Source organism: Bos grunniens, chromosome 19, assembly GCF_055505025.1.
Source record: "Bos grunniens cultivar Pamir isolate PY7600 chromosome 19, Bosgru_T2T1.0, whole genome shotgun sequence".
Classification (NCBI taxonomy): Eukaryota; Metazoa; Chordata; class Mammalia; order Artiodactyla; family Bovidae; genus Bos; species Bos grunniens.
Window position 1 is genome coordinate 49,338,853 of NC_141183.1, and position 14,238 is coordinate 49,353,090.

At 44.1% G+C, this 14,238-nt stretch overlaps 1 protein-coding gene across 2 annotated transcripts in view; it reads left to right on the forward strand.

Moving 5' to 3' along the window:
• HEATR6 (HEAT repeat containing 6) overlaps positions 1-10,018 on the forward strand; it is a 32,639-nt gene extending 22,621 nt beyond the window's left edge. Inside the window, exons 13-20 of one of the 2 annotated variants that reach the window (XR_015148271.1) lie at positions 69-191; positions 553-639; positions 3,493-3,627; positions 4,447-4,569; positions 5,531-5,636; positions 6,431-6,527; positions 7,563-7,767; positions 9,034-10,018. Coding sequence is in view for 1 of the 2 variants with exons in the window: in XM_086360353.1 (XP_086216479.1) it covers positions 69-191; positions 553-639; positions 3,493-3,627; positions 4,447-4,569; positions 5,512-5,636; positions 6,431-6,527; positions 7,563-7,767; positions 9,034-9,605 (1,467 nt within the window). In the remaining variant the exon portion in view is untranslated. Of the gene's footprint in view, positions 1-68; positions 192-552; positions 640-3,492; positions 3,628-4,446; positions 4,570-5,511; positions 5,637-6,430; positions 6,528-7,562; positions 7,768-9,033 lie in introns of both variants that reach the window. The other variant, XM_086360353.1, reaches the window with a different exon arrangement.
• Positions 10,019-14,238: the final 4,220 nt, after the last annotated feature.

Genomic DNA, 14,238 nt, shown 5'->3' on the forward strand with positions numbered 1-14,238 from the left:
TACTGGAACACTTTTGGATCTTGTAGTCCTGCATTCCGTTCTCAGGGTTAATCCCGTTTTCCTTGCAGGTGTTGGCTCATCTGGCAAGGGGCTACTTTTCGATGACACAGGTCTACTTGATGGAGCTTGGAGAGGTGATTTGCAAGTGCCTGGGGGAGGCAGATCCATCTATCCAGCTTCATGGAGCAAAGGTAATTTTCATTAAAAGCCACGTGCTTTTCTCTTTTCCTCCTTTTAGGTTCTATCCTCTGCCACATGTCCATGAGTTCTGAGTTTCTTTAGGACGTTTCAGGGAGGGAAGTGATACGTTCTTCTATTTTCAGCTCTACATATAAACCAAAAAAATTGATTTGGTAATAAATTAATGAAATATACTTGGTGATTTTGCTCCTGTTGAGAATGCCTCTGAGATGGGAGTTGCTGAGGAAAGAAAGAAAAGCAATTGGAAATTATTTTTCCCCTTGATTTGAAGTAGTCTGTAAATTGAAGTTGCTTTTTACCTCCATGGTTCTAATATTCATCTCTGAGAATCTGTTTCTTTTATCTTGGCAGCTTCTGGAAGAACTGGGTACCAGCTTAATACACCAGTATAAACCAGATTCTTCCGTAGCACCTGATCAGAGAGTTCCAGTCCCCTTGGTAAGTAAATGTGTATTCATGGTTTTCTCTTTTCTTAGTGCTTCATTCAGTTTTATTTTGAGGTTCAGTGATGGTTTCTTTCGGTATCAGAAAGTATCAGAGAGTTTGGTTTCTTTCAGTACCGGAAATTATGGTTTATAATTTAGGATGAGTAGGTTTTATTTGCATTTCGTTTGCAGTTCAATGTGTTTAATGTGTAACGTAGAGCCAGCAATGGAAGAACCAGTTTTGTTGCACAAAACCTAATTCTGTTACTCATTATGCCCAAGAGACACTAGGATGCTGGGAAGAGCCCAGGATTTGGAATACCAGGTCATGAGATTAAACCACTTAATGAATATTATGAACATAATTTCCATGTTATAAAGCGGAATAAAAATCCTTGACTCATTGGACTTTTGGAAGATTGAATGAGGTGTGAAAACTGCCAGATAGATGTTCAATGAATCTTAATTTCCTTAACCCCTTCACTGCCAGCCCCTTTCCCCATTATTTCCATTAGATTTTGTGACTTAGATTCTTTGTGTTCCCTCCACACTGTGCCAGTTATTCTCTGGAGGAGGAACACGTGAGCCCACCAGAGAAACCTTCTACATAGTGCCAAAAGCAGAGTCAGCTCTACACGAGTGAGGTTTTCTCCCTCTGCCCTCCTCAGCCTGCCCGTTCCTTTTCTCTTCACTGTTTCCGCATCCTTGCAGGGAATTAAGAATGTCTAGCCCTAGTCCTTCCCTAGACAGTCACTAAAACTGAAGTGTCACCATTTGCAGGGAGTTGTGTTGGGCTTCGCCATCAGACAGACCTGGGTTTAATCCAGACTCGTTCTCTTGCTCCATGTGACTTTGGGCAAGACTCTTAACCGCTCACACTTCGGTATTATTTCATATGCCAAAAAGGGATAGACTTTCTGTATTACTGATGTACTGTTGACTGATATTATCCTAAACACTTAGTAGCTTAAAGCCATATCCTACATTTATTCTCTCACATAGTTTCTGTGGGCCAGGGATTGGGGGCAGCTTACCTGATGGTTCTGGCTGAGGTCTCATGAGGTTACAGCCAGCTGCTGGCAGGGGCTGCAGTCATCCGAATTTGACGAAGATGGGTGGCACCTCTCCTGCGGTGTCTCACTCAGCCACATACCTTGCAGGTTAGCGCTGCCTGGTGGCAGATCTCACTCGCTCCCTCCCCTTGAGGACCTCCCTAGGGACCTGCTGGAGTCTTCTCTGTACAAGGCAGCCGGCCACCCTTGTTCAGTTGCTAAGTCGTGTCTCACTTTTTGTGACCCTAAGGACTGTAGCCCGCCAGGCTCCTCTGTCTGTGGGATTTCCCAGGCAAGAATACTGGAGTGGGTTGCCATTTCCTACTCCAGGGTATCTTCCTGACCCAGGGGTTGAACCCACGTTTCCTGCATCTCCTACAGTGGGTTCTTCACCACCGAGCCACAGGGAATGCCCTGGCCACCATTATAGCAGTTTAATTAAGAGAGAGCAAGATAGAGCTATAGGATTTTTACGATCTAGCTTTGGAAGTTCCTCACTGATCAGCCCAAGTCAGTGTGGAAGGGGATGGCCTCCTAAACATCAGGAGGTGAGGATCCTTGGGGGCCAGCTGGAAGGCTGGCAGCCACAGCTGTCTGTCATCTTCTGGTTTGGGGCAAGAGGGCCCAGATTGGGGGTCTGGGTGACAGGATTGTGGAGGTGAAAGAACTGGCACATGGGTACATGGCAAAATTTAGGACTAGGTCCATGGGGAGGAAATGGAGACACCAAAACCCCAGACAGATTTGCATCTGGGGCGTGATTCTTCAGGGCTTTTAAAGGCATAAGAAGGAAACTGTTAAAGGCACTTGCAGATGCCTCCCTTGAGGGGCACTGAAGTGAGAACATCTTCCAAGTGCTCAAAACAGAGCTTTTTGTTCAGTTGAAGAATCTCCACTGTGCACCGGGCGCTGTGCTGGAGACTTCACACACAGTCTCACATTTTATTATCACACAAGCTCAGCCAAGTAGACGCCTTTGCCCTGCGTGTACTGAAGAGGAACCAAAACTTAGGTTCAGCGACCACCCAAGGCTGCAGAGACGGGAAGCAGCGGCTGGAGGCCTCAGCCCCCAGCTCTGCCTCTGGATCCAGCACACGGCCTCTGGGCCACCCTGGAGCTCCGACCCTGTGCCCACCGAGGGCAGCTAGAACGAGCGCCTGGCTGCGGGTCGGTTGATCTGATTCTAGTCCAGCCCTGCTGCCCACGAGCAGGTTACCTCTTTGTGCCTCAGTTTCCCGTGTGAAAATGGAGGTAATGATATAGTCTTCATTTAGTGGGGCTGAAATTAAAGAGTTCATGGGGGCACTTCCTGGTGGTCCAGTGGCTAAGACTCCATGCTCCCAGTGCAGGGGGCCTGGGTTTGATGCCTGGTCAGAGCACTAGATCCCACATGCCGCAGCTAAGAGTTCACATGCCACGAGCGAGAGAAGATCCCAGGTGCCTCAGCTAAGACTCAGTACAGCCCAAATAAATAAATAAATGTTTTTTAAACATGCAGTGCATTGATACGTGGAAAGCACGCAGCGCAGCACCCGGCGTTGGGAAGCTCTGTAGAGTATAAGCTGTTGCTGTCCTCTTCTTGTCCCCATTACTACCGTCACTGTTGCTGCCTCACTGTACCAGACCGTGGAAGCGTTTAATTAGTTGCTTTCTGAAGTTCCTTTCGTTGCTGTTAGGAAGTACTAGTGAAAGTGTTTGCAGCGAGCGACTGCTTTAAGGAAAACGCGCCGTCACTGGTCCCTGGCCGTAGTGTGAGCAGCGTGCTGGCTCCACTGTCATCTCCCGGGCCGCACTTACAGCTCTACCTGTTCCAGGTGGTGACGTTCTGGACCGCGATGCTCAACGGTCCTTTACCCAGAGCCCTGCAGAACGCAGAGCATCCGACGCTGCAGGCCAGCGCCTGTGACGCCCTGTCTTCCATCTTGCCGGAAGCCTTCGGCAGTCTGCCGGTAACCTTCAGGGTGTTTTCTCATCTTTAATTTGTGATGCTAAGCATGAGAGCTTGAGTTTGATTTTGACTCTTTTGAACCAGTATTCATCATCTCTGAGGAAAAGGTGCATGTTCTACCTGAGTATAGGGTGAGGGCAAAGGAGAACAGCACTGAAATCTTAATGTCTCAGGGGAGCTTTTCCTCCCTGTGCTTAGAAGGCAGGATTGGGGGTGGGGGGAGGGAGAGTAGCAGAGGCTTTGAACTCATATTTTAGGATTTCAAATCTATAAGTTAGAAAATCCTAGCTCTTTGGATTTGAATCCTAGTTGGTTTAAATCCTAGTAGCTCTTCTGCCTTCTAGCTCTTTAGTTATCTTAACTTCTATAAAATTTAGTTTTATCACCTATAAGATGGAAATGATATGTGTGATAATGTGAAGCATGTGAAAATGCTTACTTTGGTGCCCAATACATGTTGTGTTTAGACTGCTGCTTCCTTTAGCCCTTAATGGCATTTGCATCCCTTCTTATTTATATAAATTAGTTTTTATAAGGAAGGCAGCATGATTAAAGTAGGAGAACAAAATGACCTGATTCCCACGGTGGCAGAGGTTACATGTAGTCACGAGGCTGTGTGATGCCTGTCTCCAGTGGGTCCTCTGATGTTAACTGGATCTGAGTTGAACCTTTGTTCTCTGCCAAGTTAGCCTCAAAGACTCAGTTGTGTTCACCTCCCTGACTGTGGATTCAACACAGACATGTCACAGTCACTTGTCGAAGGCAGTGGCTCACAACTATTTCACTCACGCTTTTGCGTGGCCTCCCTTTCTTATTGCAGAGTGACAGGCAGATCCTGTGCATCACGATGCTGCTGGGGCTGAACGACAGCAAGAACCGTTTAGTGAAAGCTGCCACCTCGAGAGCCCTCGGGGTCTATGTGCTTTTTCCTTGTCTCAGACAGGTCAGTGAGCCCACATAACTCCACCGTGCCACTTTATAGTCATTTTATTACTCTTTGTGATGATATAGAGCTCCTGAAGTGGACAGTAAAGGCGATTAAATTGGTTTGGAATCTGGTTTCCTTAATTGCTACTAAAATATGCTAATGTCTATAAGAGTTGACTCATTGGAAAAGACTCTGATGCTGGAAGGGATTGGGGGCAGGAGGAGAAGGGGACGACAGAGGATGAGATGGCTGGATGGCATCACTGACTCGATGGACGTGAGTCTGAGTGAACTCCGGGAGTTGGTGATGGACCGGGAGGCTTGGCGTGCTGCGATTCATGGGGTCGCAAAGAGTCGGACATGACTGAGCAACTGAACTGAACTGATAGTTCATTTAACTATTTTGCACTCTGACCAGGACCCTAGGCCAGTGAATGTTTAAAGTAATATACAGTGAAAAAAAGAAGTGAAATGGGACATTACCATACAATAGTAATAATTTAGAAAATTAATAAAATTTTAATACAAAGAAACAAATTTCTCCTTCACTTTTATTTGTGACCTTTACCTCACTGAGAAGTGTGTAAGTGAACAGGATGTGCTTACAAGTGTGTTGCATTGTTCACATCTTTTCCCAAGGTGATCATTAAGCCAAGCGCAGGATTCAGAGATAATTGTCACAGGCCAGGTTATAAGATGTTTGCAAGAGCAAAATCTGTAGTCTCCTTGAGTGTGTATCGCATGTATCAGAATCATGGGAGACCTTCCCGTAGAATTTTAATGAGTGTCTAAATTTCATATAAGAAAACAGTAAATTGATTAAATGAATTTTGATTTAAAAATACAAGTTTGTGGTAAAGGCTTATATAGCTTTATCTGAAAACAAATTTGAGAACTTTGAAGGCAGCAGTGTGAACTCTTAAGGTGACTACAGTGTTCTGTTTTGTTTACCTCACAGGATGTCATATTTGTTGCAGACACAGCCAATGCAATATTGATGTCACTTCAGGACAAGTCTCCTAATGTCCGGGCCAAAGCAGCCTGGTCCCTCGGCAACCTGACCGACACTCTGATTGTCAACATGTAGGTGACTCAGCTCATTGTCTCTGGTTGACTGCCAAGGCCAAGGTCCCAAGAGGACATCTTTGATCCTACTAGAAAGGAATTAGCAGTAATTCCCGTATATTATGTAGTCAGTCTTGCTGCTTTGTTTTGTTTTATATTCTGTATTTATATTTGTTTTATATACTATTAGTAACCTGTTTTTAATATATATATATATAAAATACTGTATGCTGATACAAGTAATATATCCACATTATAGAAAATATGAAAACTATAAAAGTAGAAAATCAAAACCTTGGTAATAGTTGCCCTGTTTTTAAATACTGTATTTGTATATTTTTAAGTAATGTATTCACAGCTTTATCCCCTAATTTCCCTCTCCAGAGGCCACTGCTCTTACACATACACAAGTATCTTGCTTTTTGTTCTTTCACTCTAGACATGTAACATGTATAAGCATTCTGCTGACTTCTGTAGACTTTTTATAAGTTGTTATTTGTTATTACACAGTCTTCACTATGTGCTCATTATTTTGCCATTCCCCTGTAACTGAACGTTCGTGTTAGTGTAGGCTTTTATATGCATTGAACATTTTTGTGCGTGAAATCTCCATTGTGAGATACCCTTTTTGGTTATATCCCTAGATGTAGACCTACTAAATCAAAAGGTGTAAACCCTAAATAAGTTCTCAGTATAATCTGAACAGATATGTGGAGCTGTTTCTGTAATTACACTGAGTGAGTATATTTGTACATGTGTATGTGTAGGTGGGTTTTACAGTTAACATGTTTTGCTTGCTTTGGGTGGGACAGGGAAACACCAGACCCAAGTTTCCAGGAAGAGTTCTCAGGCCTCCTGCTCTTGAAGATGCTGCAGTCAGCTATAGATGCTTCCAAGGATAAAGACAAGGTAGGCTGACAGCACAACCTCATATTTCTCAGTGAGACACTTAGTGTATTACAGTTCTATCTCACCAAATTTATCCCTGTTCAAAGGAGATGGAGAGTGTGCTCAGGGTGTATAGTGTACACTCCATACTTGACAGTTTCCTTCCTATCTCATGAAAAATATCAGTGCCGTTTGTAAGACTATTCCATGCTTGCTTTTTCCAAAAATCTCTTAGTAGAATTGACAAGTCAGAAAGATGAGCAGCTTGGCTTTGAATATTCCCTGTTACACTATTAAGTTTTAAAAGTGTAGACGTGCACTTTAGGGTCAGCAGACATCAGCCCAGTTCAAATCCTGGCTTGCCCTTTAGTAGCTGAGTGACCTTTGGTGCATTATTTAACTTCTTTGAAGGTGAATTTCCTCATCTGTGACCTGAAAATCATTCCATATACCTCATTGGACTCCAAGATGCCTTTTATTACAGCACATGATGCCTTTATTACAGCACCTAGCATAGCACCAGGCCCAAACCAAGTGCTTGACTTAGTCAGTGGTTCTGAAGACTTGGGAAGCCCTACCATAGGTTAATTCCATCAGAATTGGTTTTTGTTTTCTTAAAAAAAGCTCCCCAGATGATTCTAGTATGCTGCAAAGTTTGAGACTTTAGGCAGAAAAGTATTGGACTGGAATTATGAAACCTGGGTTTTCCAAGCCTTGCTGCAAATCAACCGTGTCCCTTAGCCCCTGGGCCTTACACACCATCTCTGTAAAACAAGGAAGATAGACCTCTCTGAAGTCCCATCTGACATTAAAAAAATCAGGGCAAGGAACTGTAGAACCTCACCTCTCTGATGACTCAGAATGTTGACCCCACGAGACCTTGCAGAGTTCTAAGAACTTACACCTTTACAAGCTACATTTTTCATTATCTCATTGCTTTAAGATGTTTTGGGCCTCCTGTTTGGTGTTTCGATTTCTTTTTTTAAACTAAAATTATACTTTCTGACACATATCTTTGGCAAAACAGATTTCTGATGCTTTTACATCTTACTCCAGGTAAAAAGCAATGCAGTCCGAGCCCTTGGAAATTTGCTCCATTTTCTGCAACCTTCTCATATAGAAAAACCCAGATTTGCTGAAATCATTGAGGAGGCTATCCAGGCCCTGATTTCTACTGTTCTGATTGAGGCTGCCATGAAAGTCCGATGGAATGCCTGTTATGCGATGGGAAATGTATTTAAAAATCCTGCTCTTCCCCTCGGTAAGAACGTCTCCTTCTCTCTGATGGAAGGCTTCTTTGGGCAATATACACCCGTCTCCATTATTAAAACCACACTGTTACTCATGGTATTTTACTGAACACCCCAGTTTAAGGGAAAAGTGAGGTAAATCATGGTCTATATATTTAAAGGGGTATTGTGTTGCCACTTAAAATTACATTTACAGAAAGTTTTTGATAATCTGGGAAGATAGTTCTGATGTTAAGCAAATGAAAATGAGATATGGAAATTGTTTCTACAGTATGATCTCAATAAATGGGTAGAAAAAAGACTGAAAGGAAATTAACCTAAATATTGACAGTGATTGTCTCTCAATGGGATGATAAGTAGGATTCTTTTCTGCTTTTTCAAAATTTCCTGCAGTGAGCATACATTGTTTTAGCAAACAGGAAAAAAAGTTAAAGGGGAAACAGACATGGGAGAAAGAGGGTTTAACTGGAAATCCCACAGGAGATGTTGGCCCCGGGGTGGAATGCTGCAGGCAGGGAGGGATCTGCCTCTGAGGATGACAGGCCCCGCACCTCGGTACATCATCAGCGGCTGATAGCTGCTCTGGGGTCTGGATCACAGCCTCCAGATCCCACTTGCTGGAATTGCCAGCATTTCTGAAACACAAGGGTGTCTTCCTGGAGAGGTGACGTTCTTCTGGACCAGCAGAACCTACGTCACCTTAGGGAGGTCTGTTCTGCTCCTTGTACTGCCAGAAGTGTCCAGGCAGACCAGTCAGCCGGGAGCCTCGGGGCTTCATCCACTGAGGAAGCAGCCTGAAGTGGCCTTCGGCACTGGCACTCTTTGGACTGGGTGTCTCCCTCCTGTCTTCAGAGGCAGCAGAGGAGTAGGGAAGGGCTGGGAGCGTTAAGGAAGCTGCAGTTTACTCTGCTGCCCATCTTGAGGAATAAGAACTTCCAAAACAGAGTGTGTAGTGGTAGCTCTGACGAAAATAAAGCTGGCTGACGTTCTGGGGCCAACAGGAAGGGAGCAAAGACAGAAATCTGAGCATCATCTTCTCAGTATTAGGAAATTGAGCCTCCAGTTAATCTGAGTACTCTGTCCCCCAGTCACTGCCTAAACAGTATTTTCCTTTCCTTTGCAATAAAATGCAGGACCCGCTTTTTAAGTGAGAATTAAGTGAAAACATGGAAGGACTAACTTGAGCACTAGTGTATGTGCTTCCCTTAGCTCCCCTCTCTCTCCCCCCACTTACTTTTAAACCTTCATTTGCTCTAATGACTATGGATTCTTTCTAGAAACAGCCCCGTGGACCTCCCAGGCCTACGACGCCCTGACATCAGTTGTGACATCATGCAAGAACTTCAAAGTGCGCATCAGATCAGCCGCCGCCCTGGCCGTCCCCCGCAGGAGGGAGCACTATGGGTCGGTCGAGCAGTACGCTCAGATCTGGGATGCCCTGGTCACCGCTTTGCAGAAGAGCGAAGACACCACAGACTTTTTGGAGTTCAAGTACTGTGCCAGCCTGCGGACCCAAATCTGCCAGGCGCTGATTCACCTCCTGAGCTTGGCCAGCCCCTCAGACCTGTCCTGCATCAGGAAAACCCTCGAACTGCACAGGGACATGGTCCAGTCCTATATCCTACAGTTTTTAAAATCAGGAACAGAGAGAGATGACACCGGAGCACCCCACCACCCGCAGGAAAGAGACCAGATGGTCAGAACGGCCCTGGGGCACATAAACAGTGTCCAGGCACTGGCTGGCGACCCAGCCAAAAGGGCCATCGTGGCCTTTTTGGAAGATACCCTGAGCATTTATTCTGACTCATCTGGATCTCAAGTAGCACCCTTAGGATTAACCCATCGGTGAATAGTCCACCATACTTTCCAGGTGTCAGGTGGAAACAGGAAGACCTGAGCTTGAGCATCAGATGTGTGGGGTTTCATCTTAGGGGCAGAAACAGTCCTTTCACTGTTAATTTAGAACGGGTGAGCAGCTAATGAAATTTTTCTCAGAGGGCTCATCCACGTTGCAGAGTGGTTCCACTGCCGTGGTTGTGGCTGTGGCTGTGGCTGTGGCTGCGGCTGCGGGAACCTCTGACTTGTGCATCTGGGAGCCAAGGAGTTGGGTTGTCCTGTGGACTGAGTAGGCTTGGGTTCTAAAGAGTGGTCTCAGAAGCGTATTAAACAAAGGAAAAAGCAAAAGGATTTAGGAGTTAGAATGTTGTATCTTGTGCCTCTGGGAATTGTTTTTCTTTTGTAATAAACTCATGTAAAGCAGTGTGCCCGTAGTCTACCATTTTTGTCAAGTTGCATTTATAGAAAGCTGCAAGCAGAGCTACTCTTCAGCCAGTTCATGCTGGTTCAGCTATATCGGTTGCTAAAATACTGAATCAGTTCCTTTCGGGTTGATAAATAGCTATTGCACTGAGCTCCCCGAGTGGCACCCCTGGAAGCCCCCTCCATGCCTTCCCACAGCCCTGTAAAGATGAACTAGCGTTCAGGGCCCTCTGGCCAAGGCCCATGTCCATTTCAGCCTGGCCATAACATCAGCACCTATTTGAATGTCCTAACGCCCCTTAGGAGAATGTGGTCCCCTATGCTGAATTTTTGGTGATTTTGCCACCTTTGGATTTGTGCCTTAAAAAGGATTATTTGTTTAATTTACATGATTACAAGGAGAAGTTTTTAGATTATATTTTGATAATGCCCAAGCAGTTATAAAAGTCGTTTCTCATTGAAACATTATTTATGTTTAAATTTTGCATATGTCTCTTGACCACCAACTTTATTGTAAGTGATTTCAGTCAGGAATTTAGGGATATATGATAAAAGATCCCACACTTCCACTTGATGTGGATAATTAAGAATCAGGGTACATAGAGTGAGTTTTGGCAGTAGATTACGACTCAGACGGTAGAGTCCGCCTGCAATCCTGGAGACCAGGTTTGATCCCTGGGTTGGGAAGATCCCCTGGAGGAAGGAATGGCTACCCACACCGGTGTTACTGCCTGGAGAATCCCAATGATGGGAGAGCCTGGTGGGCCAGAGTCCCTGGGGCCGCAGAGAGTCAGACATTACCGAGGGACTAACGATATTTGGCAGTATATCATTTAACTGCAGTTACTTCGCTTAAAATACGTATTTTAGAGCATCCATGTGTCCTTTTCTTCTCCTTTACCCTTAAGTTACCCTCTCCCATCTATGTTGCTTTGTTCAGAAAATACGTTTAGGCAGAGACTAGGGAGCAGAGTATTCAAATAGCTGAAGTCTCACTTCTTTTTGTTGGTAGAATACCAGTTTCCACAGCATGAGACTACCAGCACAGTAAAAACCACCACATGAAACATTGTCTAGACTTGATTTTCTTTGGAGGATTCTGGGCAAGAATTGTTATAGAGCCCATGGAACTGAGTTGAACCTGTACCAACCCTGTCTTGAATCTTAGAATTTCCTTTTCTTGAAGGAGTATATTCTTAAGTAGCAGCTTGTTTACTTGCTATTTTCATAAAAGTAAAAATATGCCATATATAACTCATGCCTGGTTCTTTGAGTTTTCACTGGTGGGTTTCTTGATAAAAGATCTCTGAAATGATTTTGAACGGTTTCCCTTGCTGATTCACTCTTAGCATTTGCTTACTTTGAATAAAATTTTTTTCTTTCTAAACCTTTCACTGCCTTTGAGGTTTCCAGGTTTCTGAAAACAGATATTAACGTTCATGTGCAGGAAGAAACCAAGGCTAATAAGCACTCCCAGAAATTCATAAGTGTGGACTGAGGGCTTCTGTCCGGGTCGGATGCTACTTCTCTTCGCCCTGTGACTTTGTGGCTGTACACCCAGGCTGAAGGCTCTGGAAAGCTGCCGTCATGGAAGGAAGCCACCCAGAGAATAAAGGGCCAGGATTTATGTGCTGCAGAAACAGTAGGAAGTCTGGCTCTGATTCAGAATGCCACATTCTGAACTTTCTTTTGATACATGATACCGATGTTTCTCCTGATATTTAAAAGAAGAAATTTGGAGGAGGAGTCAGCTTGGCACAGAAGTCTAGAGCAAACTCATTGAATCAAGAGCATTAGGAAACATCACTTACCTTCCAACCTTTGCTGTGAAACTCACTGATAATAAACCCACTTCTAGAGCCCAAGGAAGATGCACTGTAACCTCTTGCAGATTTAGTTAATGGTAGAGTCAGTGCCCTAAGGTGATGAGAGGTCAGACAGAAACCTCGTCGAGGAAACCAGGCAACAGCTCCCCTGATTCTGATATTTGTGCGTGAATCCAGACCAGGAGCAGAAGCTCACCACCAGCTTAAGTGAGTTCTAGTTACTCTGGTTCATTCGGCCTTCATGTCATTAACAGAGTGCAGTGGTTGAGAGCCTGGGCTTAAATCCTGGCTCTGCTCTCCATCTGTGACTGTCATTTCACCTCTTATGCCTGGTTTTCTCATCTTTGAAATGGGGATGATGGTGCCTGCCTCATAAGGATGTTATAACAGTGAAATGTATTAATACATGGAAAGTTCTTTAAACAACTTTTGTTGTTGTTGCTAAGTCGCTTCAGTTGTGTCAAACTCTGTGGGACCCCATCCCTGGGATTCTGCAGGCAAGAACACTGGAGTGGGTTGCCATTTCCTTCTCTAATGCGTGAAAGTGAAAAGTGAAAGTGAAGTTGCTCAGTCGTGTCTGACTCTTAGCGACCCCATGGACTGCAGCCCACCAGGCTCCTCCATCCATGGGATTTTCCAGGCAAGAGTACTGGAGTGGGGTGCCTTTGCCTTCTCCGAAAACAACTTTTGGTACTCCGTAAAGTCAGTTGTTTGTTTTCCTTAAATTTTCAGAGCACCAGGCAGAAGCTGTCAACACACCATGCGCTTCTGTGATGCCGGTTGAACAGCTGAAATCCCCTGACTGCACTTCTAGGCAGTGAACCTGGATCCAGCAGGGTGGGATGGGCACTGCCCCCAGGACGTCTGTGGCCAGCCAGAAACAGTCCCCTGTGGGTCCCCACAGATCCCTAATGGGCAAGGGCAAGGACTGCAAGTGAGTTCTGCCTTGTGACCCATCTCTGAGGGCCAGTCTTCAGAAATTACAGATCCAGTTTACACAAACTTCGGAATTACACCCGTTTTTTAAATAACAACTCTTCTTAGTAATTATGTCCTTGGGGAAGTTTCTAGACCTCTAATTAGTAAAAAGGGGATAACTACCTCATAGAGTTTCAGGAATCAGTCACATAATACGTGTAAAGCATTATCTTGGAGCCAGCACAAAGCAGACACTGCCCTCGTTACCCTTTTCTTTAACTTCCTCCCTGGGCTTACTGTCTCCTCACTAGGGTGAGATCTCTGGAGTGGGATCTTGGGGAAGGAGCTTCTAATCTAGTACAGTCCTTGAGTCCTCAGGTCTAAACTAAAGCTCAGCTCTAGTGGGTGAGGATGTTATATTCAGTCAGTTCAGTTCAGTTGCTCAGTCGTATCCAGCTCTCTTCGACCCCATGGACTGCAGCACACCAGGCCTCCCTGTCCATCACCAACTCCCAAAGTTTACTCAAACTCATCCATTGAGTTGGTGATGCCATCCAACCATCTCATCCTCTGTCATCCCCTTCTTCTCCTCCCTTCAATCTTTCCCAACATCGGGGTCTTTTCCAAAGAGTCAGTTCTTTGCATCAGGTGGCCAAAGTATTATATTAGGATTGGGCCAAATTCTCAGCAAACCAGCATTCATTTGCCATTTCTGCCCAACACTCCCAAGGACCCTCATGCTGACACCAGTAACAGTATCCAGGGGGAAGGTGGTGGTGGTATGGCCTCTCCAGGACATAATTCAAAGAAAAGCACCTGTGTTGGGGAAAAGCCCTTCCCTTGAGAATTAATTGCTCTGCAATCTATTCTGTGACCTACTAGGATTGACTGTAGGAACACAGGTGTTTTTCTTAATTTAGAAGTTCTATTAACATATTACCACATTAATAGGTCAAGTAAGAAAATGCAAATGGTCATTTTATGGATACTGAAAGTGTTTGATAAAACTCAGTGTCCTTTTCTGATCAAAATTCCTTTTAAAAAGAACTTAAAAAGATATTTCATTAACATCATGAAATATTTCTTGAAGAGTGACTTTGCTAAAATCACAACCAAGACAAGTCTATCATCACCACTGTTACCTAACATTGTATAAGATTTGATGGTCAATATGATTAAATAAACCAAAAGCAGAATTTTTCAGAAGTTTTTTCAAAGAGAGATTCCAAATTAGCATTATTTGTAAAACACCAGTCTGAGAGACTGAATTCATGAATCATTATTTGTAGAAAATCAAGAAAATCAACTCCAAAAGTTTTATAAGGTAGCTGGTTACAAATTAGGCCAAAATCAATAGCTCTGCTATATATCAACTATAACCATTAAGATTTTATGTTTAAAAGATCTCATCGCAGTAGTGACAAAATATCAGGAGTATTCTAACCAAATTGTAACAAGTATTTTGTAAAAAAAAATTTT